At 38.0% G+C, this 24,541-nt stretch overlaps 1 protein-coding gene across 7 annotated transcripts in view; it reads right to left on the bottom strand.

Moving 5' to 3' along the window:
* LOC133624496 (dynamin-2-like) overlaps window positions 1-24,150 on the bottom strand; it is a 46,214-nt gene extending 22,064 nt beyond the window's left edge. For 2 of the 7 annotated variants that reach the window (XM_061988096.2, XM_061988102.2), the window contains exons 1-10: window positions 23,753-24,149; window positions 15,444-15,517; window positions 12,085-12,234; window positions 11,785-11,988; window positions 9,251-9,349; window positions 8,921-9,081; window positions 7,523-7,665; window positions 7,276-7,411; window positions 6,922-6,989; window positions 6,526-6,664 (exon numbers count right to left, since the gene is read on the bottom strand). In XM_061988096.2, the coding sequence (XP_061844080.1) occupies window positions 6,526-6,664; window positions 6,922-6,989; window positions 7,276-7,411; window positions 7,523-7,665; window positions 8,921-9,081; window positions 9,251-9,349; window positions 11,785-11,988; window positions 12,085-12,234; window positions 15,444-15,517; window positions 23,753-23,913 (1,335 nt within the window). In that variant the 5' untranslated portion in view covers window positions 23,914-24,149. Of the gene's footprint in view, window positions 1-1,960; window positions 2,100-6,525; window positions 6,665-6,921; window positions 6,990-7,275; window positions 7,412-7,522; window positions 7,666-8,920; window positions 9,082-9,250; window positions 9,350-11,784; window positions 11,989-12,084; window positions 12,235-15,443; window positions 15,518-23,752 lie in introns of all 7 variants that reach the window. The other 5 variants (XM_061988097.2, XM_061988099.2, XM_061988101.2 and 2 more) reach the window with 4 other exon arrangements.
* Window positions 24,151-24,541: the final 391 nt, after the last annotated feature.

Here is a 24,541-nt window from a genome sequence, read left to right as displayed (position 1 = left end):
CTATGTACGTGAACCAGCTAATCTCTATTTAACATTGTAAAGTAAAGGTAAACTTGACAGATTCGAAATCTTTTTTAAGTGAATAATTATCATTTAAGTTCATATTCTGAACACTTTATATTGAATTTGGGACATTTTTGTAACAAAACCAAACTATTTAAGGAGTTTATCTAGATATGTTCTAGATATGTTAAACCCATCTTTAAAAAGTAAAAAACCTAATTAAGGTTTTAAAATCTTGTTTCAACCACACTCATGCAATAATTGTTTTTAAGTGCATGTAAACATACGAAGTGTGTGTATGTAATAGTGCTGCACGATTAATCAACATTTTTTCAAGGTTTTAATTAGTGCAATAAATAACCGCAAGAGGCTGAGGTTTTTTTGTTTTTATTCTCCATTGTCACCGGCATCTGAGTGACAGACATGTTCGCCAATCAGAATGGTTGCGCCTAACATTTGTTCATCTCTCGCTTCAAACGGAGAGAGATACGTCTCACTCTGTGCATCGCTCTCAGGACCTGAGCGTGTTTATCTAACAGAAGAATTAACTGAACGCAGTGAGAGGTTCCGCAAAGTAACACAAATTAGGAGGAAACAAAGACGATCACAAAGCCAAATGTCCCGTTGTGGTAATATTTCAGCATCAAAGCAGATGGTAATATACGCCCATCAACACGAGCGAGAATGCTGTGATCACGAGATGGCAAACAGGCAATGTTCAACCTCGTTTTAAAACTGAAAAAAAAAGAACTTTAAGATGTTCAATATTTATCTAAGTCAGTTTTTTGCCTTCATATTACAATACAATGGTAAAAATTATATAGTAATGAAAGTTAAAAGTGTATATGCTTTTAAATGGTTACTTACATTATTATTATATATTATGATTACATTACATTATCAACACTGTATGTTTATCGATAATGTCTTCAGTTTAAGAGCATGATGTGTTGCAGACAAAAGCTCAGCGTCTGTCTGCATACGATTAATATTTTGCATAAGTACATTATTGCATATTGTTTTATTATGTGACACCTTGACACAAGAATATGTGGATTGACAGTCTAAAACCAACATATCTTCCTTCACCTGTTATTTTGGCAGTTTTATGCATTTTTATGTATAAAATATAAAAATTGCAAAACGAATAGCAATCGCAATTTTGGAGACAAAAATCGCAGGTAGGGTTTTTCTCAAAATTGTGCAGCCCTAATATATGGCATCACTATAGTCTGTTGGGTTTAGGGTGGGATAGTGGACCCTTTAGGAGTCTTGTGTATGGGGGTCCAGAATTTGCGTGTTTATTGGTGGGGCGTGCCTTACATTATTGGACCAAGAAGAAGGTGGGATATAAAGCTTACAGCTTGCAAACAGCACCTTTAAATACCGGTTCCTTTGTATTTTCAAGGTTTTAACAGTGGTTAACTTTCATGCTTAGATAACTTTTAAGATTATCTAAATGTTTCTATTTGTATTGTATTTGCTTACACTTAATATGTCAATATTTTTTCTCGAACAATTCAGATGTCTACCAGTGAGGTTGTACTGCATTGAAGTGGCACAACCTCAAGCTGAGAGGAATCGGTGAGAAAGAGCAAGAAAGAAGCGGTGAAGGCAAAGAGTTGTGCTGGGGAAGATTGAGAAAATGGTTTGAAGAGCGGGAAAAAGAGATCTTGTCTTATGTAAGCCGTGAAATTTCTGCAAGTCATACGGGTTTGGTGTAATCAGTGAGTGAGGGGTTGGTTAATCACCATTCCGAGTGCTGATGGGTATGTGGGTGGGTGGCTCTTAAATTGGTCTTTAAAGGGGGAATCACAGGATGACATGGGTGCTGTAATCAATAACAGTTAACAAATAAACTAGACAGCGACATGTTAGTTCTTTTCTCTTCTGCCTCATTCTGTCTTGGACTGTCTTGTATCATCCGGCACGCCATCTTTTTACTTTTCCAGTTTACCTTTTCAGTGCACTTCCTGATCAGGGCGACAAGCTCGGTGACGACGAGGTCGACACATTTCAGACAGGGGTCTTTCAGCTTAATGACCTGCTTTTTCACTATAGCCTCAAACGCCATGTCTGGGGTGAACAGGCCTGTCCTGTGGTGATGCATCACGGGAGTAGGAGGATTAATGTCAGGTGAGGCAAAAGTCAGAGTAGTATCATGTAGAGAAGTGGTCAGGGAGGGTCGCAGAGAAAGGATAGCCCGAGTTGGAAAAGACAACAAAGAGAAGCATGACAAGGACAAGAACAATTATTTTAATTCTGGCCGATAAAAACAAGCTGCTGGTTTTCAAGGATGGAGACAATGACATCAATTATTTTACAATTAAATCCCCCCGATTCCGAATTATTCACATTTTTGTCCACATTTTGGACAATTCTATATTTTCGACTTTGTTGGTAACTGATTTTGTGAAGACACGTTTCTGTTACAGAGTTCAGTGTGGAGGAACCTGAGAGCTAACCCTGAGGTCAACCCCATTCAACACCTTTAGAATGAAGTTAAAAAAGAAATTGTGAGGCATCAAACCCGCTTCAACATCAGTGACCTCTGACCACCCAAATGTTCTTCTCCATGAATGAGCAAAACCCTAACTCGCAGACACATTCCAGCATCGTTAAGAGTAAAGTAGAAGCTGTTCTAACTGCAAAGGGAGATAGCAACATGTATTTTCTTCTGTTTTAACTTCTTTTAGGTGTGGCCAGGTGTTGCATCCTCCCTTAGCCCTGTGTTTCTAAACTGGTTTGGCTGTAGGACCTATCATCACACTTTATTACGGGGCGGTATAGCTCGGTTGGTAGAGTGGCCGTGCCAGCAACTTGAGGGTTCCAGGTTCGATCCCCGCTTCCGCCATCCTAGTCACTGCCGTTGTGTCCTTGGGCAAGACACTTTACCCACCTGCTCCCAGTGCCACCCACACTGGTTTAAATGCAACTTAGATATTGGGTTTCACTATGTAAAGCGCTTTGAGTCACTAGAGAAAAGCGCTATATAAATATAATTCACATTTCACTATTATTGACAAGCAGCAATTTTTCAAATATCTTATGTTTAATGAAGGGACAGTGCAGTATGAATTTGTGGTAGTTTAGTTTAATTAACATTTCAGGAACAATAACATTGTATCCACAAACTCATTATTATCTTAGCAAAAAGTATATGTTAAGGTGCTCTACTCTGCCCCACTAACGTTTTATTCCCTACTTGTTACTTGTTAGCTCAGCAGACGGATAACAGGTTCTTAATAAAGACTCCAGTTGAGTTGTATTTCAGACACTTTACTTTGACACACTGTAAAACTGAACATGCATAAAACATGAAAATTACAGTTTACAGGAAATATTAAGTTAAAGTTAAAGTACCAATGATTGTCACACACACACTAGGTGTGGTGAAATTTGTCCTCTGCATTTGACCCATCCCCTTGTTCACTCCCTGGGAGGTGAGGGGAGCAGTGAGCAGCAGCGGTGTTCACGCCCGGGAATCATTTTGGTGATTTAACCCCCAATTCCAACCCTTGATGCTGAGTGCCAAGCAGGGAGGTAATGGGTCCCATTTTTATAGTCTTTGGTATGAATCGGCCGGGGTTTGAACTCACAACCTACCGATCTCAAGGCGGACACTCTAACCACTAGGCCACTAAGACATGATTCAATTCTGATTTTTTGGGTGACGATTTATAATCAGTTCTCGATTTAACACGATTCTCAATTCTAAACGATCCACGCAATATATTATGTGGTATAAAAAATAGAATAAAATCTTTTTAAAACAGGTTACAAAACCTTTGATGTATATGCGCAGCGAGTAATTAGCATTAGCAAGTTTACAACATCACCAAATATGACACTTGAATACATACAAAAACACCAGCAGACAACAAAACTAATCAATTGAATTAGTTTTAAAAAGTTAATTAGGTCAACAAGCAGTTTTAAAATTATAAAATAATAATTTTGAATAGACGATGTCTAATAATTTTTATTTTCGACAGTCCAAATATTTTGACACGCACACAAACGGAGTATTTTCCCTCGCAATCGTCTCTTTGCAGCACAGTCATCTCCTTTCTCACAGCTATTTCATGCCATTCTTGACGCGCTAAATATAGACGCTAAACAGCAGACGCAGAACAGTTTTAGTCTTGATAAATCCATTGTGAGTGCTGAATTATTTTATTTGCGTTTTCTCCTTCCGGTATTGTCGGTGTTATAATAATTTGCATATATTCTTCTTATAAAGACACATGTGCTTTCTAATTTGCTCATTTGAAGTACCAGTACAGTGGAAAAACAAGATGGCTTTTTATGCTTAATTGTGTTGATTGTATCCATTAAACCATATCCAATTGTAATTACAATCCACACAGTATGTGAAAATACAGTCTCATCATTAAAAATGCCACAAATTCGGTCAGCCATTTTGAATATTCCGCTCCGAATACCTTCGGTAATTTTCGTAGATTGATGTCACTGGTAGAACGTTTCTGCAATCTGACCATGTTGTCAGATCAGTCATACTGGAAATACGCAAAAATTAGAAAGACATGTAGAAAAAGATGGGCTATCTATCATTCACAATCCCTATGTAAGACATGAACACATGTTTTTCTTTTTTTAAGCATTTAAGTCGTAAATAAATAAATTGATAAAAAGTCCGCTAACAATGGAATCAATGGGGGCTCTTTATTTTGCCCACAAACTCTCTAAATTACCATCAAACAAAACACTATTTAAATCTTGTCACCTGAATGTTAACCAAATATTAGTAATGTTGTTATTATAAGTGCTAACGCAGACAAATTATTTGTAGCATTGATAATTTAGAGCTAATTATAGTTTATACTGCACTGGACTAAAGGAGAGACTTTAATGTAATTATAAAATGAAACTGAAGATAGCAGTTATGCAACATATATGGATGCAAACTGCCGTAAAACTGTAAAGAAGAAGAAGAAGCTTATACGGCACGGCAGCATTGAGCCGGCGATGTCTTGTTTGCTGCCGTTTCTGCTACTGCTGCATCGCGTCTCGGCACGTCAAAGTTATTCTAGATTATAAATCATGCCTCTGATCTGGGTAATGGAAAAAAATTGTCATGAATCTAGAAGTTGTTCATCTGTAACATTCAGTTTATACCCGGAGGTGAAGACAAACACACGACAACAGACGACAGTGTCTACAGCAAATTTTTTGACCCTTAATGCGGATTAAAATTAATTACTCATCTGAACGGGAAGATATGGACATCCTATCTGTCGTCATCACACTGAGAGCAGACATTGTACAGTAAGAGATTTTTGATTTATGTTTCTATTTTTTGTTTAGCACTTAGCAATACTGCTACATGATGCTTAGTGCTTCACTAAAGCTGGATCTGTTTAGCATAACTTCTAAAACGTGTAGCTCATTCTCCTTATATTCAGGATCAAAAATATAAGTTTCTGGATCATCATTTGTCTCAAAGTAGTTTTTGTTGTCTCTCACAAAGTCTGCATGATTTGCGTTGTTGTTGGTGGGGAAGGGATCTGTCTCTAGTCACACTATCACGTGACTGGCTAGCTAATTATCTCTTAAAATGGCTCAGCAATCTCCATGAGATTGACACTATTTTCATCATATCTATTTATTCGCAAACTTTGTAAATCTTTCGGTGTCATACATCAGATATATATATGATAATAGCTTCAATATAGAGGCAACTTGTTTTTCCACTCTACTGGTACTTTAAGAGACGCAATGTGTACTATCAAGTTTGCACGTGTTTTAATACGGGCAAACCTTTTGTAGATCAGGCCCATAGTCTCTTCAAAATGTCCTGTGTCTTCCTCAAGGCCTCCTACCAGTCAGACGTGCTGTGAACACCTCCCTATGGAGGCGCCCGGAGGATACTTGAGACACCTAAAAGTTTTCAAAGTGAATCTTAAGTGGTTTTATAAACACCTTATGAGAGCATGTTCCACACACAAATTAAATGACAACATTTTATCCAGGTTAAATACATTATACAGTCGACACTGTCTCGCTGTACTAAACAGGCCTCATTGTTTAATACCCTAACACCGCAAGGTTTTTGCAAACAAATGGATGGAGTAAGATCAGAGTGCACAGAACATTGTAGCAGATCTTTAGAGTAAGTATTTGAGCACTAACTAACTTTGCAGCAATAGTCTATGGTTAAAGTCAGGCCACAAGATTAGGAAGTTTGAAAAAAAAAAGAAAAGCCTGCAGCTTGTTTTTTTATCAACCGGTACAAGAACAAGTATAGAGATCTGTTTCTGACCACACAGCCACATTGCAGCCAAGACTTTTGCATATGTTCACAAAGAAGTGAACTTAAGGGTTAAGGGAGGTTATCACAGAAAGGAAGCGTGCACAAACAGGTACACGTTATAATGCAAAAGTGAAAATGAAGAACACAACTGTAGCAGTACATTAACAAATGCTTCTAGCTGAACTGCACTTGGCCAACCTCTCTGATGTGCAAGCATGGCATCAGAGCAGGAGACCATGCAGTGGTACCTTATTGGTGCACTGTCTGACTGTGTTGATGAGCTCCTGGATGACCATGTCGATGCATTTCAGACAAGGTTCTTTCAGCTTAATGATCTGCTTTTTCACTATGGCCTCAAACGCCATGTCTGGGGTGAACAGGCCTGTCCTGAAGGACATAGAGATGGGACAAACATGGAGCAGGAAAACAGGAAGTGCACAAAGGAAGAAGACACTTAGAAACAAGACAACAATGGGGTATCTAAAAACATATTAAAGATTACAAATAACTTAAATCAGTAGGAAAATGAGTCATGAGAAATGGGTTGATATTGTAAGTTATTGTAAGACAAACAAGGGAGACAGCTCACAGACACAAAAAACAAAGTGTTTATGTGCAACATGGTCACAGGTTGTTCAACTTGCCTGACTCCATGAATGTTTTTGATGGCGTAACTGATCTCCTTCCTCAACTCCTTCTCATCAAACTCCATCTAAGGCACAGAGCATAAAAGCCTTAAATATTTCATGAGGAATAAGCATATACCATTATAATTACAGCCATTATTACTGTTAAAGGGGCAGTTTGCAACCTAGAGAGCGCTGACTTTAGTATTACATCCCGTCCCCTTACGGCTGTTCTGTTAAACTACTAACGGTAACATAAGCTAGCCGGTGGGGTTTGTTGTTGTATTTTTTGGTTTGAAAAATTTAACTTTGAGCAGGTTTCAAACAGCCCCTTTAACATCTTGTGAGCGTAGACATTGTAACGGTGGTCACCTTCACGAGTTCAAAAGGAAAGCGCTCATGAAATATGCGGTTGATCTTTGCTCCTCCAGATAAGTTAGAGGTGTCCACCTGATCTCCTGAGCCTTCGATGCACTTTTCAAAATCCACTCCAAACTGCTGCACCATCCTGCACATAAGGAGCAGAAGGGCAAATTAAACTTTTGAAGTTAAGTTTTGAAACTTAACTTGAAACTTGAAACTGTCTTTAAATCGTTGGGTGTTATGTGTGTGCACTGACTGAAGCAAGGCCTTGGTTTTGCGTGTAGGATCATCAGGGCGAAAGTTTTTGTATTCTTCTACCTCTTTCTCCAGGGAAAGCAGCTGGCTTTGGAGCTTACTGCGTAACCCTGGCAGAGTGTCACGAATGTGGTTGGTAAGTTGCTGTAGAAAAAAATACACACATTTGAAAATAACATCTATAATGTTAACCAGAATATAAGATGGTATTTTTTACCCTAGAAAAAAATATGAAAAATAAGTTGTGAAGGTTGTTTTATAATTCTATCAAAAATACACCTCAAAACGTTGGCGTTGCACCCAGTTGCACATGACATAATAGGAGATTTTAGAGCAACATGTCTGTTTGAACATGGTTTTTGCTATTTCTTAGGGTTTTTACTTTCAAAAGTTACTTATTACTCAAAAGAGAATTTGTATTTTTTTAACTATCTCAAGACATTATGTAATTGTTGTTGTCATCAGTTATTTAGTTAGTTAATTAGTTAGCAAATAAACTCAAAACGTTGTGGAAAAATTTTCAGGTAATGTTAGACATTAAAAAGGGAACGACTAATTAGATTTTGGGTCTAATCGGGATCATTTCTACTACATTACCTTCTGTGTGTGTGTGTGTGTGTGTGTGTGTGTGTGTGTGTGTGTGTGTGTGTGTGTGTGTGTGTGTGTGTGTGTGTGTGTGGGCTAGCGGACCCGCACACACAAACATAGTGGAGACAGACAAGTGTATTCACTGGTTTTTTTCATTGTGTTATAGAAAGCTCAAAAAGGTATGAGCGGATTTTCATCTACCTTTCAGCAAATTAGATAAGGAACAGGTGATTACATTTTGGAATTTCGTCTGAATTTAAAATTGTTTTACTATTGAAAGTTTGACTCTGGATTGGATGATTTCTATTTGTTTGCCACATTAGAAAGTTTTTAAGGCCCAGAACTCTGAGAATGATGTTCACATTATAAGCATATCTGAATAGACAGACCAACAAACAACATACAAAGGTGATAGTGTATAGTCGTACAAGATTTATTTCAGCCTGTAGTGATTTGACCAAAACTATGTAAATGTATAGTATTCTGTAAGACAAACACTTCTCTGGCTTTTTTGTATGGTCGTCTAAAAAAAACTTGCAGTGCAGTGTGAACAACTGTAACTATGGTTACCAACACTATGGTTTATATCAATTTATAGGGCCTACAACTCTCACGTGCAGGTTGGATCGACTTCACCCCATTTTTACTAAAAATAACTGGATGGATGAACACATTTTTAGGGTTTAAATATTTGTTTCCGACTAAATTACAACTATAGAATGTTTTAAAATATATTTTTGATTCAAATTTTAATTAGATCTAATTATATTTTAAATGTCGCCCTGTGGGTATCGTTAGGTGTGTGACTGACCTGATTAAGTGTCTTCTGTAGGTGTGCCGTGCCCATACGCTCTGCAATGTGTCTGTATGCAGGATGGGACAAGAAGAACTTGCGTTCAGCTGCCAAAGCAACACGAATGTCTTTCTTGCCATCAATGTCCTTCTGACTGCGGTTCACCACGCCAATATAACCTTTTAAGAATACATAATGAACATTCTGCATTACTACAATTTCAAACTAGATGTGTTCTATTGATGGGAATGACAGTGAAGGTGCCATTAAAGATATCACACTGACAAATACATTTAAAAATGGGTGAACAAAAAATAACTGTGCGTAGTTGTGAGTGTGTGGCCTAACCTCTTCGGAGAGGAAGTAGTTTGTTTTCCAGGATGTCTCGAGCGTCCGTCCCCTCATCCATCAAGTCCAGCTTGGTGATCACTCCGATAGTCCGCAGACCTGAAGACAAATGTGTCGCTGCTAAAAATGTCTCTCAGATAGTTTTTCCATCTTAATATCTTTAAAATCTTTAATATAAACATTAGACTATATGTCTTCAGTTAAATGTCAGCCTCTCAGTCTGAACATTTGAATCCTCTTTGGAACGTTGTGTTGAATTTGCATAGTCTTTCCCTGAGTGCAAAGGTTTTCTCTGGATATTTCTGGGACTTTTAGCATGAGCGTCTTTATTCCTGCTTAAACAAAACACAAGCCTACAGCCGGGTGTCAGGAGTCTTTTTCATTGAACTAATAATCATGTTGACAAGGAAGAACACTATACACATCCACAGCAACATATAACTCAAATCAACTACACTCCTATCTCAGGGCATTCAATTGATCGCAACTGGACTGTTTGGTTTATCTTAGAAGACGTTTCGCCTCTCATCCGGGTAGGCTCCATCAGTTTGTGCTCATGGACTTAGAATGGTCAGACCTAGACTCGATCAAACAGTCAAGTTGTTATCGATTGAATGCCGAATGAGAACATTCATACACAACTACACTACTACTACTACGTTTTTGTTTACCCTTTATTTACCCAAGAAAGTCCCAGTGAGATTAAGAACATCTTTTGCAAGGGAGTCCTGCCACCCACATGCAGACACCAGTGTGAGCGGCACTTGAGCAAGGAGGGCGAAGTGTCTTTCCCAAAGACACAACAGGAGTAACTAGGAAGGCGGATGCTGGATTTTTACCAAGAACCCTCAAGTTTCTGGACGATCGCTCTCCCATTTGAGCGACGCCACCACACTACTACTACTAAATGGTAAATGGGTTATACATGTATAGCGGTTTTCTACCTTCAAGGTACTCAAGGCGCTTTGACACTATTTCCACATTCACCCATTCACACACACATTCATACACTGATGGCAGGAGCTGCCATACAAGGCGCCCGTCAGGAGCAAGGGTGAAGTGTCTTGCTCAAGGACACAACGGACGTGACTAGGTTGGAAGAAGGTGGGGATCTTACCAGGAACCCTCAGGCCACAACCGCGCCACACCGGGAAGGTCTTGGCCCCCTTTTTCAAACTACTACTACTACTACAACTTTAATACTACTACTACAGTTACTACTACTGCTACTATGAGCCATACAGAACAACAAACACGTAAACCTGACGGTATTTATAAAGTGCTGGGTAGTACAGACTACAGAGGCAACTGATTCCGAAGTTACAACGTACTTTTTATGATATAAGCAATATTGTTGCAATTGTCCATCACCATGTTGACCAGTAAGTACCTCATACACATCTAAGGCAACACATAACACAAATCCACTACTACTACATGGGTCATACATAAAAACTAAGCACTAACAACAAACACGTAATTTCGTAAACCTGACGATTTTTATAAAGTGCATGCATGCTGGGTACTCCAGAGGCAACTGATTCCGAAGTTACAACGTACTTTTTATGATATAAGCAATATTGTTGCAATTGTCCATCACCGTGTTGACCAGTAAGTACCACAGCAAGTAGCAGTAAGTACCACAGCAACACATAACAAAAGTCAACTACTACGACTACTACTACACATACTACAATGACTACTACTAATACATGAGCCATACGTAACAACTAGGCACTAACATTGAACACGTAAACCTGACGGTATTTATAAAGTACATGCAAGGCATGCTGGGTAGTCCAGAGGCAACTCATTCAGAAGCTGTTTATGGTATAAGAAAAATTGTTGCAATTGCTCATCATCGTGTTAACCAGGAAGTACCTCATACACATTCACAGCAACACATAAAACAATCAACTTACTACTACTACTACTAGTACTATTGGGCCATACATAACAACTTAGCACTGTATTTATAAAGTGCATGCAAGGCATGCTGGGTAGTCCAGAGGCAACTCATTCAGACACTACAATATGCTGTTTAAGATAAACCAAAGTTGTTGCAAATTTTGCACTTTTTTTTTTTAAACAATCTTTTGAAAATGAAAAATCTGTTGAGCTGTGAAAAATATTATTAAGGGAGATTTTAAGTTGTCAATATGTGTGAATTGTCATTTATGTGTCCAGTGATTACCTGAAAAACAGTCCAGGGTGTACCCTCACTCAAAATCCAAGTAAATAGATGAATCGATGAATCAAAGTAGAATAATAAAAAGCTTCATGTGAAAGGAATGTATGATACTTTGGTCAAATCAAATAAAAAATAATTGCCTTATTGGATTACAGAAGGATCATATTAAACACTAATTAATTGCATTCCTTCTAATTGTTTTATGGGTAGAAAGCCAAATGCGAATGGAGACTAAAGTATTTTGTTCTAATGTGGTAGGGTTATAGCACATGGACATTGAACAGACAAAGACAATAATCCAACAAACACAATTTTAATTGTGTAGAAATGCAAGTTGTGTTACCTTGGGGGTCCACCTCCTTCGCAATCTTGAGAGCGTCAGAGTTGGCCAGGTCAGTGTTGGCCGGAGTGACGGCCAGGATCAGGCAGCTCTCCTTGGTAATGAACTGTAGCAGCATGTCTCTGATCTGGTGTTCGATGTCTACAGGTTGGTCTCCGACAGCCACCTTTGTCATCCCCGGCAGGTCGATCAGGGTCAGATTCAACACTGACAGGTATTGATTTGGGAGAGAAATGACAGAGGAGATATAAGACTTGCAGCAAAATGCCAGGGAAACTGTTTGTCTATACGTGTTTTCCTCACCGTGAGGGGAGTAGACTCTGAGGTTGATGGGGATGGGTGAGATGCCCTTGTTGGACCCGGTGAGTCGGTCAGTCTCTGCTTCAATCTCTTGACGGACTTCATCAAAGTCCACAAATTTCCGACCCTTACAGTGCAGGAACTCTGCATACTCTGTAATTAAAACGTGTTAAGATAGAATTATGGTTTGTCTTTATCTGTGCTGTACAAATGCTATAGAATAGACCAGGGGTGCCCATTAGGTCCATCGCAAAGGGGTTTCGGTTGATCGCCAGGCATGAAAAAAAAATAGACCTAAAATTGATTTATCATCAATCTTCACTCCAAGGTCACTTTCCCCACTTGATTGACATACACGGCAAGCTAGAATCTTGTGAGATGATCAATGGCTGCTGCAAACTCAATATGAAGAAAAACACGACCGGCACAGACCCTCTCTCAAAACCCCTGCCGTCAAAAGTGTAAAGACGGCACAGTTCCTGTCTTCACAATAAAAGTGCTGCTCCATCCTGCCTGCGCTAACAAAATAAGAGTCTCAGAAAACTAGCACATACAAGATAGGCAGCTACGGAGTAAGCCTGCAATGCATTTCTTGCAAAGGGTATAAAAACGAGAATTGAGTTGGACAAATAACAAGCTAAAAGCCAACCACTTTGTGTGGTATTGGAAAAAGAGGAGGACTCTTTTTTTTCTCTGGATCTTATCAGCACTACTGCAAATCTTTTCTAAATCAAATCAATGCAAGCCTTCAGAATAAGATAATACACCAACTTATATTCTTGTGATCAAGAAAGAAGGGAACATGCATTTATATGTATACAAACACATATATTCTGTATACAGTATATTCTATATGTATAAATGTGTATATATAGTGTGTGTATCCATCCATTTTCTACCGTTTAATCCCTTTGGGGTCGCGGGTATGTATATATATAAATCAAATCAAATCAAATCAACTTTATTTATAAAGCACATTTAAAATTTACCACAGGGGTAGCCAAAGTGCTGTACAATGGGCAGGTTAAAAGATAATACGAGTACCGAGCAAACACAACACAACACAAACAGAACACGATAAAAAAATAAATAAATAAAATAGAATAAATAAAAACATAAAAACATAAAAACAGGTTCACAGCAGGTGTATTATGGGGCGCCATTGTAGGATGGATATCACTCAGTGTTAAAAGCCATGGAATTTTTTTAAGAGAGATTTAAAAACAGGAAGAGAGGAGGCTTGTCTAATACTCAGAGGTAGGTCGTTCCAGAGCTTGGGAGCAGCAATGGTGAAAGCTCTGTCACCTCTAAGCTTCAGCCTTGTGTCAGGGACCGTCAACAGCAGCTGATCGGCTGATCTTAAGGATCGGGTGGGGCAGTAAGGCTGAAGGAGGTCGGAGAGATAGGTTGGCGCGAGGTTGTTTAGACATTTAAAAACAAATAAAAGGAGTTTAAAATTGATTCGATAACGCACAGGGAGCCAGTGAAGGGACGCTAATATAGGGGTGATGTGCTCACGTCTGCGGGTCTGTGTTAGCAGACGAGCAGCAGAGTTCTGCACGAGCTGCTATATATATATATATATATATATATATATATATATATATATATTTATATATATATATATATATGTATATATATATATATATATATATATATATACATATATATATATATATATATATATATATATATATATATATATATATATACATATATATATATATATATATATATATATATATATATCTTCTTTGGCAGCTTAGTCACAGAAGATCATGCTAATTTACGACACTTATTTCGATTTGATGTTTAATTTTATTTATTAATTTTTTTCTTTTTTAATGGTACTTTAATTATTATTAATAGTTTATTTTTATTTAAATAGTTTTGTCATCCTATTTTAGTCAATTATTAGTAATATTTTTTCAGTTATAATGCGTGTTGTAAATATACAATACACTGATCTAATTATAATTTTCACATTTTAACTTGATGTTTTGTTGATGCAGTACATTCATGTACGCCTAGCATGGCTGTAATATAATGATATATATATATACATATATGATACTTAAATGGCCTGTTTGCAACATTTACTCAGATGTCTAGAGGGCGCTAACTTTCCAATATATTTTACACAGTTGTCCCGACCTCTTTCGGCTTCTCGGACGTAATGACGTAACTACCTACGTATGTAACACATGCACGCGCATTAGCTTTGGGTGTGGTTAGCTAATGATAGCAATTTGGATAGCTAGCGTTAGCTGTCATTGAATGTATATTCTATCATAACAACAACATGACTGCAAATTGTTTGTTGCTTCTCTTGGACTGCGTTTGTATGTGTGCATGTGCTCCCTGCGCAAATGTGTTGACGAGACAAGGTGAGTGACTGCCATAAACACTAGTTACTTTATTCAGGGCGATAAAAAAATGTACTCCACAAACTCATATAAAATATAGACCGTTTTATGTGTTGTGTTAAACCACTAACGGTAACACGAGCTGGCCAATTGTGTTCTTGTTATATTTTTTGCTTTGAAAAATTTAACTGTGAGCAAGTTGCAAACAACCCCTTTAAGTAACAAGTATTCATATGGGCTGTTAAAGGGATGTGGTCGCGACACTGATGAACCAAACTAAAACAAAGTAGAACAAGCAACCACGTTGATGATCATGTGACCATCGGGTTCTTGGTCATCTCCCTAACGAGGGCCCTTCTCCCCCAATCGCTCAGTTGAGACGGCCACACGGCTCTAGCAAGAGTCCTGGTGGTTCCAAACTTCTTCCATTTACAGATGATGGAGGCCACTGTGCTCATTGGGACCTTCAAGGTATCAGATATTTTTCTGCACCCTTCCCCAGATTTGTGACTAGAGACAATCCTTTCTCGGAGGTCTGCAGACAATTCCTTCAACTTCATTCTTGGTTTGTGCTCTGTCATGCACTATCAAGTGTGGAACCTTATATATAGACAGGTGTTTGCCCTTCCAAATCATGTCCAACCAACTGAATTTACTACAGGTGGATTACAATTGGAACATCTCAAGGATGATCAGTTGAAACAGTAAGCCCTGAACTCACTTTTGAGCTTCAGTTATAAAGGCTGTAAATACTTAAGTACATGTGATTTGTGTTTTTGTTGTTTTTAACAAATTAGCAAAAATGTGTAAAAAAAAAATTTTTTTTAAAAAGTAGAATTTTGGGGACAAAAATAAATGTATTCCATTTTGGAATAAGGTTGTAACATAACAAAATGTAGAAAAAGTGAATACTTTTGGGATGCCATGTATGTCTCTAAACATGGGGCGGGCCCCGTCAAATATCACAAGGTTTGTACTGCACATGTAGTAACTTACCTGCTTTATTGTTAACTAGTTGCAGTATGAGAGGACGGCGGGTGACAATGCCAGAGCCTCTGGGCAAAAAGTCTCTGAGGGAGAAACACAGCGTATGTTTAACACACACTCATAACAAACATGGATAATCACATGAAATGCAATAGTAACTCCAAATGGTAACAACAAGAAATGTGTCTTCTGGATTTTGTCATGCATTGCAAGGTAAAAATAGAGAAAATCACAGTTAAGAGTGTACACAAAAACGTTTCCACAGTTTGACTTTTAGACTTACAAGAGAAAAGGAAACACATATAGCTAATTCATTTTATGTACATCCTAGTTCATCAGAATGGAAACTCTTGTTCAATAGAACCGTGATTATTTCCAGGTCACTGATGACACATCTCTCTAGGCAATGACAGTGTGTCTGTCATTATTACAGCCACACTGATACACTTGTTTTGTGGATTTTGCAATGATGGTTCAGGATATGTAGATCTACATATACAGTATTTTACATATCAAAAGTATGTGTGTTACCTATACGTACACATAATTGTGTTATTTGTATATCTTGCAATTGAGACAGGAGTATTTTAATGTAAGGTAATGTGCTACTAAATAAAAACAAATTAAACCTGAAAGTGTTTCATGCAATATTAGGCAATATAACCTATATCCATCAAATATGTGCATATGTTCCTACAAACGCATAAACAACGCCTGTTATCCACTGCTGACGGAGCAATCAGGAAATTACACAACAATTCCCCATCCTCTTTTCTTAGCAATTCCTGTCACTTACGAAAGCATCAAATCGTGATTGAATACAAATGCCAAAACCATTCCTTTACAATAATTGTCTGAAAGATCTGTTAAAAATAGAAACAATGAGAGTATAGGGCTCCGAAAATAGCTTAGGGCTCAGTTAAACAATGGAATACATAACCGATCAATCAAGCTGCTTTCTTTTTAGGTAACATGTTAAAAACTATTACAGTTATTATGTGTAAATATAAGGTATTTAGAAACCCTAAAAAGTAAGTCACAGAAGTCAAACCAGATATGCTGCCGCAATTTGTGCAACATGCAAAATGAAAATTTGACATTTTCTTGACATTCACTGAATATTTTTCCTGAAAAATTTGGATCGAATACCAAATTGACCGTTAAAGGGGAACTGCACATGTTTTTTAATTTTGCTAATAATTCACAATTCTTATGTAAGCCAAGAACACATATGTTTTTTTTAATGCATTCTAACTTGTAAAATAAACACTCGCAAAAGTCAGCTAACAATGGAGGTAATGGGATTCACTCCACAGTATTCCCCTATAAAGCTCTAAAAAACCTCCAAAAACCTCCAACAATGTTTTATATACACACTGTAAGTATATATGTAATGTAGTAACAGGCACATTCATAATAACATATAATATTTAGGTATTTTTGGTCATTTTAGGCATAGGGTGGCGTATTAATTTCGCAAACGCATCAAAACGTTTGCTATTTCATTCAACAATAACAACATTGCTACTCATGCAGACTTAGTGAGAGACAACAATGACTACTTTGGGACAAATGATGATCCAGAACCTTATATTTTGTAGCCTGAATATAAGGAGGATGATCCCAGACTCCATTTTTAGAAGCTTTGTGCTAAATAGATCCAGCTTTAATGAAACACTAAGCATCATGCAGCACTAATGGTAAAAGCTAAACAATAAATACAAACTACAGGGTTTCACCTAGACTGCCAAAATACCTTTGGTGGTGGGGGAGTGGTCAGGGGCGCGGTTATGGGCGTGGTCACCATGACGTTGAGTAATTTGCTATGATGATATGGTTTTCTTTAAATAGGCTCAAAAAATGTATAAATACATTTAAAAACAAATGTGTTGTTATTAATTAGTATTATCATATATTTTTTTAATCCTGTTGCCATATTTTCAATTGTTGCTGCTTTTTGTACAATGTACTTTTAGAAAGGTTCAAATGTCTAGAGACTTTTAATGAATTATTGAAAAATAACTGGCAACCAATCGAGCATCTTTTTTTGGTGTTATTGTGTGATTGCTCCAAAGCATTCACACATATGGTTGTCTACACCAAAGTTCATCAATTTATTAAACAACTTCTTCTTCTCCAGATTTTGGTGCGCTCTACTTTCCACATTTTTCACCCGATTCAAACCATTCCAACTTCAAACTATTCAGCCTATTCAGGAATCGCAGGCTTTCCCTTGAAAAAATCCAAAAATTCCCAGATTTCCCAGAATTCCAGGTTTTCCGGGACATTTTTCCCATCGGAATGAATTGGCCATTTTTCAAACTTTCACCATTTCCACATTTTTCAACTGATTCAAACCATTCTACCTTAAACACATTCCACCATCCTGGAAATTTAAACTACCTTTTTTCCAAGTTCCAAAAAATTCCAGGATTTTCCAGAATTCCTGGCTTTTCAAAGCCCTATTTCCACCCTTTTTTCTTTTGACTACTTCTTCCACATTTTTCAACGTATTTTAACAGTTTCACCATCAAAACATTCCTCTTAATCAGGACAAAAAACAAAGTTGTTTTTTTAACTGAAAAAATTGCCGTTTTTCCCGAAATTCCAGGAATTCCGTAATACCATTTCTCAATTCAACATGTTACTATTTCAACATTTCTCGACCGATTTGAAAAATTTCAACACCAACCATTTCAACTCATTCAGACCATTCAAGTTGTTTACCATTTTCAAAATAATTCCCGCTTTTCATGAAATCAACACATTTTTGGTAATGATAATGTTTATAGTCGTGGTGGAGAGTAGGGCCAGGGGCCAAAATATTGTCTTCTTCCTGGGGGGTGGTGTAACAGAAAATAATTGAGAAGCAGTGTCTTAAAGAGACAGTAACATGCACTTCTGTCCAAACAGAAAGCAGCGTAAACATAAGATGTATCACACACCATATTTTAATTAATCACAACACAATTGCTTTAATTAACTTTATCTTCACCCCAAAGGATGTAGACTTCATTTATTTAATATCAAACATATAATATAAATATGTATTTTTGTTATCCATCCATCCATTTTCTACCGCTTATTCCCTTTGGGGTCGCGGGGGGCGCTGGAGCCTATCTCAGCTACAATCGGGCGGAAGGCGGGGTACACCCTGGACAAGTCGCCACCTCATCGCAGGGCCAACACAGATAGACAGACAACATTCACACTCACATCCACACACTAGGGCCAATTTAGTGTTGCCAATCAACTTATCCCCAGGTGCATGTCTTTGGAAGTGGGAGGAAGTGTTCATACTTAATAAATTTGATTTACTTGAGGCATGTAATGTTTTTTAAACAAGTTTAAAAAAGTATTAAATATCTCAAAATAAAATCCTGGTTTGAGTTATGTTTCACTAAAACTGTACCATTGCTTTTTGCATTACGGCTGTTTCTACTCTGCTTAGCTTATGCTGCAAAATATTTACTATGATTTTTGTTGGTTTCACCTTTATCACACTATAAATATATTGAAATATTATCATTGACATGTGCAACGTCTAGTGATAGGTACAAAAAGTTGGTTCCATTATGGCAGTGATTCTCAAAACAGTGGTTTGAGTCACTTAATGAAATACTCAAACATAGTGCTGCTGTTCAAACTGTATGTAATATTACAGTGGACAAAAATATTAAGCATACTTGATAAATAAAACCTCTGCCTTGTTTTAATGAATATTTAGGCCTACTAGGCTACTGTACTTTGAAGTTGGTCATTATTGTGGTACTGGGAGAGCCATGTGTTTTCTGTTGCCAGGGTCCTTGGTGGAAAAAAGTTTGAGAACACCTGCATTATGGCACTGAAAAAAGTTGCCATCGATCTCTCATTTTGATGCTAAATTTTGCTAAATAATTCAGCAACAGGTGGAGTCACCTGCCGTGATATGCTATGGTTGTTTTCAGCAGATGGTGAGTATCAAACAAAAATCTGCACTTAAAATACCGTAAAGTCGGCAGAATCACAATGAGGCAGGATGACATTTAGTCAAACAAAATAGACAGACAGATGCAGTCCACACTTTCAACACTCTTACTGAAACTCTTCTCAACTTCCAGGCCAGCTCCAACACAGCACACAAACATTACTGCCCCCTACAGCCCATCCTCTGAATCAAAGCTCAAAACCCTACACCAGTGATTTTCAACCACTGTGCCGCGATATATATATCAATATATCACGGCATATATTGCCTGGTGTGCCGTGGGAAATTATGCAACTTCACCTAATTGGTCCAAAAAATGTTTTTTTGCAAATCAATAATCATAATAATGTGCCGTTGTCTAGTGCCTGTGCTGTGTAGAGCTTGGCAGGGTAACCATGTAATACTCCATATGAGTAGGTGGCAGCAGGTAGTTCATTGCTTTGTAGAAGTCGGAACGCGTCGAGGATGGTTTGTCGTGGTCCCAATAGGCAGAGCACAGCGGGAGACAGCGTGCAGGTAAAAAGGTATGTAACGCTTAAACAAAAAATCAACAAAAGGCAAGTCCCGCTAGGAAAAGGCACTGAAGCATAGGGATGGCTATGTAAAACAAAAGTAAAACTGAACTGGCTACAAAGTCAACAAAAACAGAATGCTGGACGACAGCAAAAACTTACAGCGTGTGGAGCAAATACGGCGTCCACAAAAGCACATCCCGTACATGAAATGACAATCAACAATGTCCCCACAAAGAAGGATAGCGTACGCACAACTTAAATAGTCTTGATTGTGAAAACAAAGCAGGGGCGGGCAATAGCGCGCAAAGGAAGGCGTGAAGCTGCTACAGGAGAACACCAACAAAACAGGAAGGGTCACCAAAATAACAGCGCAAGACAGGAACTAAAGCAATACACACAGGAAACAACAACAAACTCAAAATAAGGCACGACAACCTGGTGGAGTTTAATTTTTTAACCTTTTCTGCTGGTGGTGTGCCTCCGTATTTTTTTTACGAAAAAAATGTGCCTTGGCTCAAAAAAGGTTGAAAAACACTGCCCTACAAAATACAATACAAGCGTCACTATACAACTGTAAAATCTAGTGGGCGGGTTTCTGCACTTTCTCTGTATTGCTCGCTGGTTTTGCTGTGTTAATAGTCACGACGTCTTGTGGATTTTACTTCATATTGGGGAATTTGTACATTTTATTTATATTGTTGAAGTATTTAAATTACTATATTGTTCAATCCGCATGACATACAACCCTGTGAAAATTTAAAATGTGTTTAAAATGGTTGTCTTTTTTTAAGTATTGGTGTAAACCGTTTATTTTTTTTAAACCATTTTTCAAGCATTACAATAGCTAAATGAACTAAAACATATAAATAACTCCAGTAGTATTGGCAACTAAAGGAGACCAAACCATTTAGAGTGCGCTGTTAAGTATCATGGCCTGAGGCAGCATTACTATATTGGATTAAAAGAGTGTAGCAGTGACTCTGGAAAGTAGGGGTGTGAATCTTTCGGCATCTAACGATTCAATCTGATTCCGATTCCAATGTGGTGACGATTCAAATTCAGAATTGATTCTCGATACAACACGATTCTTGATTCAAACAGATTTTCGTAATGTATTATTTGGTATAATAATTATAATGACATTTTTTCAACACAGGTTACAGGTTGGAAAATCTTGTTTATCACGGTCATGTCCAGAACAAATTAACTGTGATAAATGAGGGACGACTGTAATAATGCTTTGTTTCTTCTGCCAGTTTGTGTAATGTGTGTATTATTTTATTAGTTTTTAAATAAAATCTGGTTGATAATTATAACTGTTGCAAATTTTGATCACTGTAAAACTGTAATTGATTAGTAATTGATTACTGTACTTTGATAAACTCATGGTGCGGTGACACTGCTCATTTCCTGGAGAAGCAGCTAATGCCCTGATCGCTAGCGAGCATTTAAGATGCTGATCACTAGCTGGTCACAAGCGTGCTGATCGCTATCTAGAACCGAGTGTGCTGATTGCTAACTGGCAAATACTGTGGCACGCTAATCGCTAGCTACCTTAATTGCTAACATGAATACAAGACAGTCATTTAAACACTTAAATAACAAACAACAAGACTCTTAAGAAAACTAAAACTTGTGTTTTTTCTGCCAATTCGTATATTGTTTGTCATTTATTTATTAATAAAGGGGTCGTGTTATGATTTTTTTCTACATTTAAAACACTTTCTTGTGGTCCACATAACATGTACCGTATTTTTCGGACTATAAGTCGCAGTTTTTTTCATAGTTTGGCCGGGTTCCAGTGCGACTTATATATGTTTTTTTTCCTTTTTTACTATGCATTTTCGGCAGGTGCGACTTATACTCCGGTGCGACTTATACTCTGAAAAATACGGTAATGGTGGTTCATTGGTAAAATGTTGCATAGATTATATTTTACAGACTGTTTTTAAGATGCTTGCTGCCATTTTCTGGGCGGTCTTATTTGCGTGGCTCTACTTCAACTGCGTCTTCTCCCCGACAACTTTGTTGGTAGTTTTTAGCGCTTCCATATGGAGTCCACTGACTGAACTATACGCTACTTTGTATCAGAAATGGCAACGACAGAGGATGCATGCGCATGTACGAGCTAGTCTGCCCCACAACAAGATGATCGTGAAAAAGAAGGCGCTTATTGACAATGTCGGATTTCAATTGTGGAACCGCGCAATGACCTATTAGTAAATGTATGCCTTATATGGATAATCCGTTTGTGTCACTAATGGGAAAAACGTCACCAAATTGGCGGCTTGATTCAAGGAAGTATGAAAGAAGGCACGATTGTTTTATAAATATTGCCGCAATGCCTCCACTGTTTGATTTAACATTGTCGGGCCTTATGCACATCCCAAATACACAACAGCAGGTTCTAATAGGCAAGAAAGGTTGGTTTTGCATAATAGGGCCCCTTTAAATAAATGTGTATAAGTACTTTTTGAGCACATTCAACAATACCATGATGATATTGATAACCGTGATAATTTCTGTCACAATAAACGTTATGTAAAATGGTGCCTTGGGATTCCTAGCCCTAATATCGATATTGTCAGGCGAGCAAAACAAAGCCATGGTGGATCCAGGAGTTGATGTTCGCCATCAAACGGGTTGGCGACGTAAGCTCGTTCCACTGTCGTAGGTTTTTTGACGAACATAAAAACCGCTCAGACACCCTTTGTGAAGCTCTGCCAGCTAAAGTGTGTCATACACACATGACAGTGCAGCTGGTGACATCACTGATGACCCCACACATCAGTAAATCAATGGCCCCACTGTCTCCCCCAGGAACCGCTTGGGACCCGCGGACAAAAGGCGACAGGGGAAAAGGAAGCATGGTGGACGCCTAATCCATTGCAACATCATCCAACGGAAAATGTTGAATGTTATTTGAATGAACTAACACTAACTGCAACCATCCCATGAAAGCATCTGCAGTCAGATGATATTCCAACAGTTGCTTTGTTGTTGTTTGCATTCAGGAGGAACTCATTAAGATTCTGTCAGTCTCACTGGAAAAAAAAAAAAAGCACCCAAATTCAGCAGTGCTGGCATCCTGATAGACTCCAAGCATTTCTGCACTGAGTCTAATAATCTATTCATACAGCAAGCACTTAATATTCCAAAGTCATACACTGCTCTACCCCTTTTCAAGAGCCGACCTATGTAACACATGAACAATAAAAGGTGTATTTACAACCTGAAGGCAAGTGCTTTGTTAATGTTTGACATGTTAGTTTAGGGTGAACGGAGAAGAATGAAGGGTAACACTTTAGTACGGGGAACACATATACACCATTAATTAACATGCAAATTAGTAACATATTGGCTCTTAATTAGTCATTATTAAGTACTTATTAATGCCTTATTCTACATAGCCTTATTATACAACCAGTAAGCCATTAACTAAGAGTCTTCCCTCAATAACCTCAGAATTATTGCTTATTAGTAACCCTAACCCTAAACCTAACCCTTATATTGTTCCCGTAGTGTCCAAATAACTCTAAATTAAGTCTTTGTTACTTTAATAATAAACTGGTCGAGTATGTTCTCCATACTAAAGTGTTACCGAATAAAGTAAAAGAGAAGCAATACTTTTTTACATTTAAGCAAATATGTTCAAGTTATTTTCCCCTAAGCCTAAACATGGATATTTACTGTGTAAAAAGCGTAATGAGTGATAGTGAATAGCCCGCCTTCAAAATAAAAGAAAACAAACAAAAAGGCGTCCTTTTAAGTAAAAGCTCAGTTGGAAAGAAGACATTTTACACGATTATTTCATGATTTCGTTAAAAGGTTCCCACCTCCCGACGAAATTCTCCAGAACGGAGCTCTTCCCCGCGCTCTGGCCGCCGACGACCGCTATCTGGGGCAGCTCCAAGTGGCAGCTCTGGCCGATGGAGCTGAAGGCGTCCTGGAGCTTGTTGATGAGGGGGATCAGGTCTTCCATCCCCCGGTTTCCCATGGTGGTTCCCTCGGTCGGCCAAGTGGCTCTCCGAACGGTCACGTAAAAAAAAAAAAAAAGGGCCTCTAGTAAAAGTTCCAGATGGGTTTGTCAAAGATTTGCCAAAAAAAGACACTAACGAGGGTTGACGTGTTCCCGCTGCCAAATGACAATAACGGAGATTAATAAGAGGAAGGTTTGTGGTCAAAGTAGCCACATTGAAAACTTCTGTCACCATCCGGTCAGGAGACACCCAGCCTCCGTCAAACCCTTAAGCCCCGCCCTCTATAAACAATCTGTATTCTTATTGGTCAGTTCAGTCGTCAATCAACTTTGAATACATTTTTTTTTCCACCTTTATTAAAAATTAAAATAATTGTTGTATTTGATTTATTGAAACACACACAAAATATACATGAAAAGTACGAAACAACAGGATGAACAGTTGGAATAAATTCGCACCAAACCTTTTAGCAGCGAGTTGTCACGTGACTCAATTGTCTTGCCGCCTCCATTTTCCTTCAAACTACGCTCAAAAGATGCGAACATGTGATTACAAAAATACACAAACGCGATTCCGTAAGCATCGGGTGGTAGTGTAAATAAATGCTGAATGAAAGGAAAGACGTTACACAGGTTCACATACGAC

The sequence above is a fragment of the Nerophis lumbriciformis genome, linkage group LG27 (genome assembly GCF_033978685.3).
Source record: "Nerophis lumbriciformis linkage group LG27, RoL_Nlum_v2.1, whole genome shotgun sequence".
Lineage (NCBI taxonomy): Eukaryota > Metazoa > Chordata > Actinopteri > Syngnathiformes > Syngnathidae > Nerophis > Nerophis lumbriciformis.
This window is presented reverse-complemented; position numbering and strand designations above follow the sequence as displayed.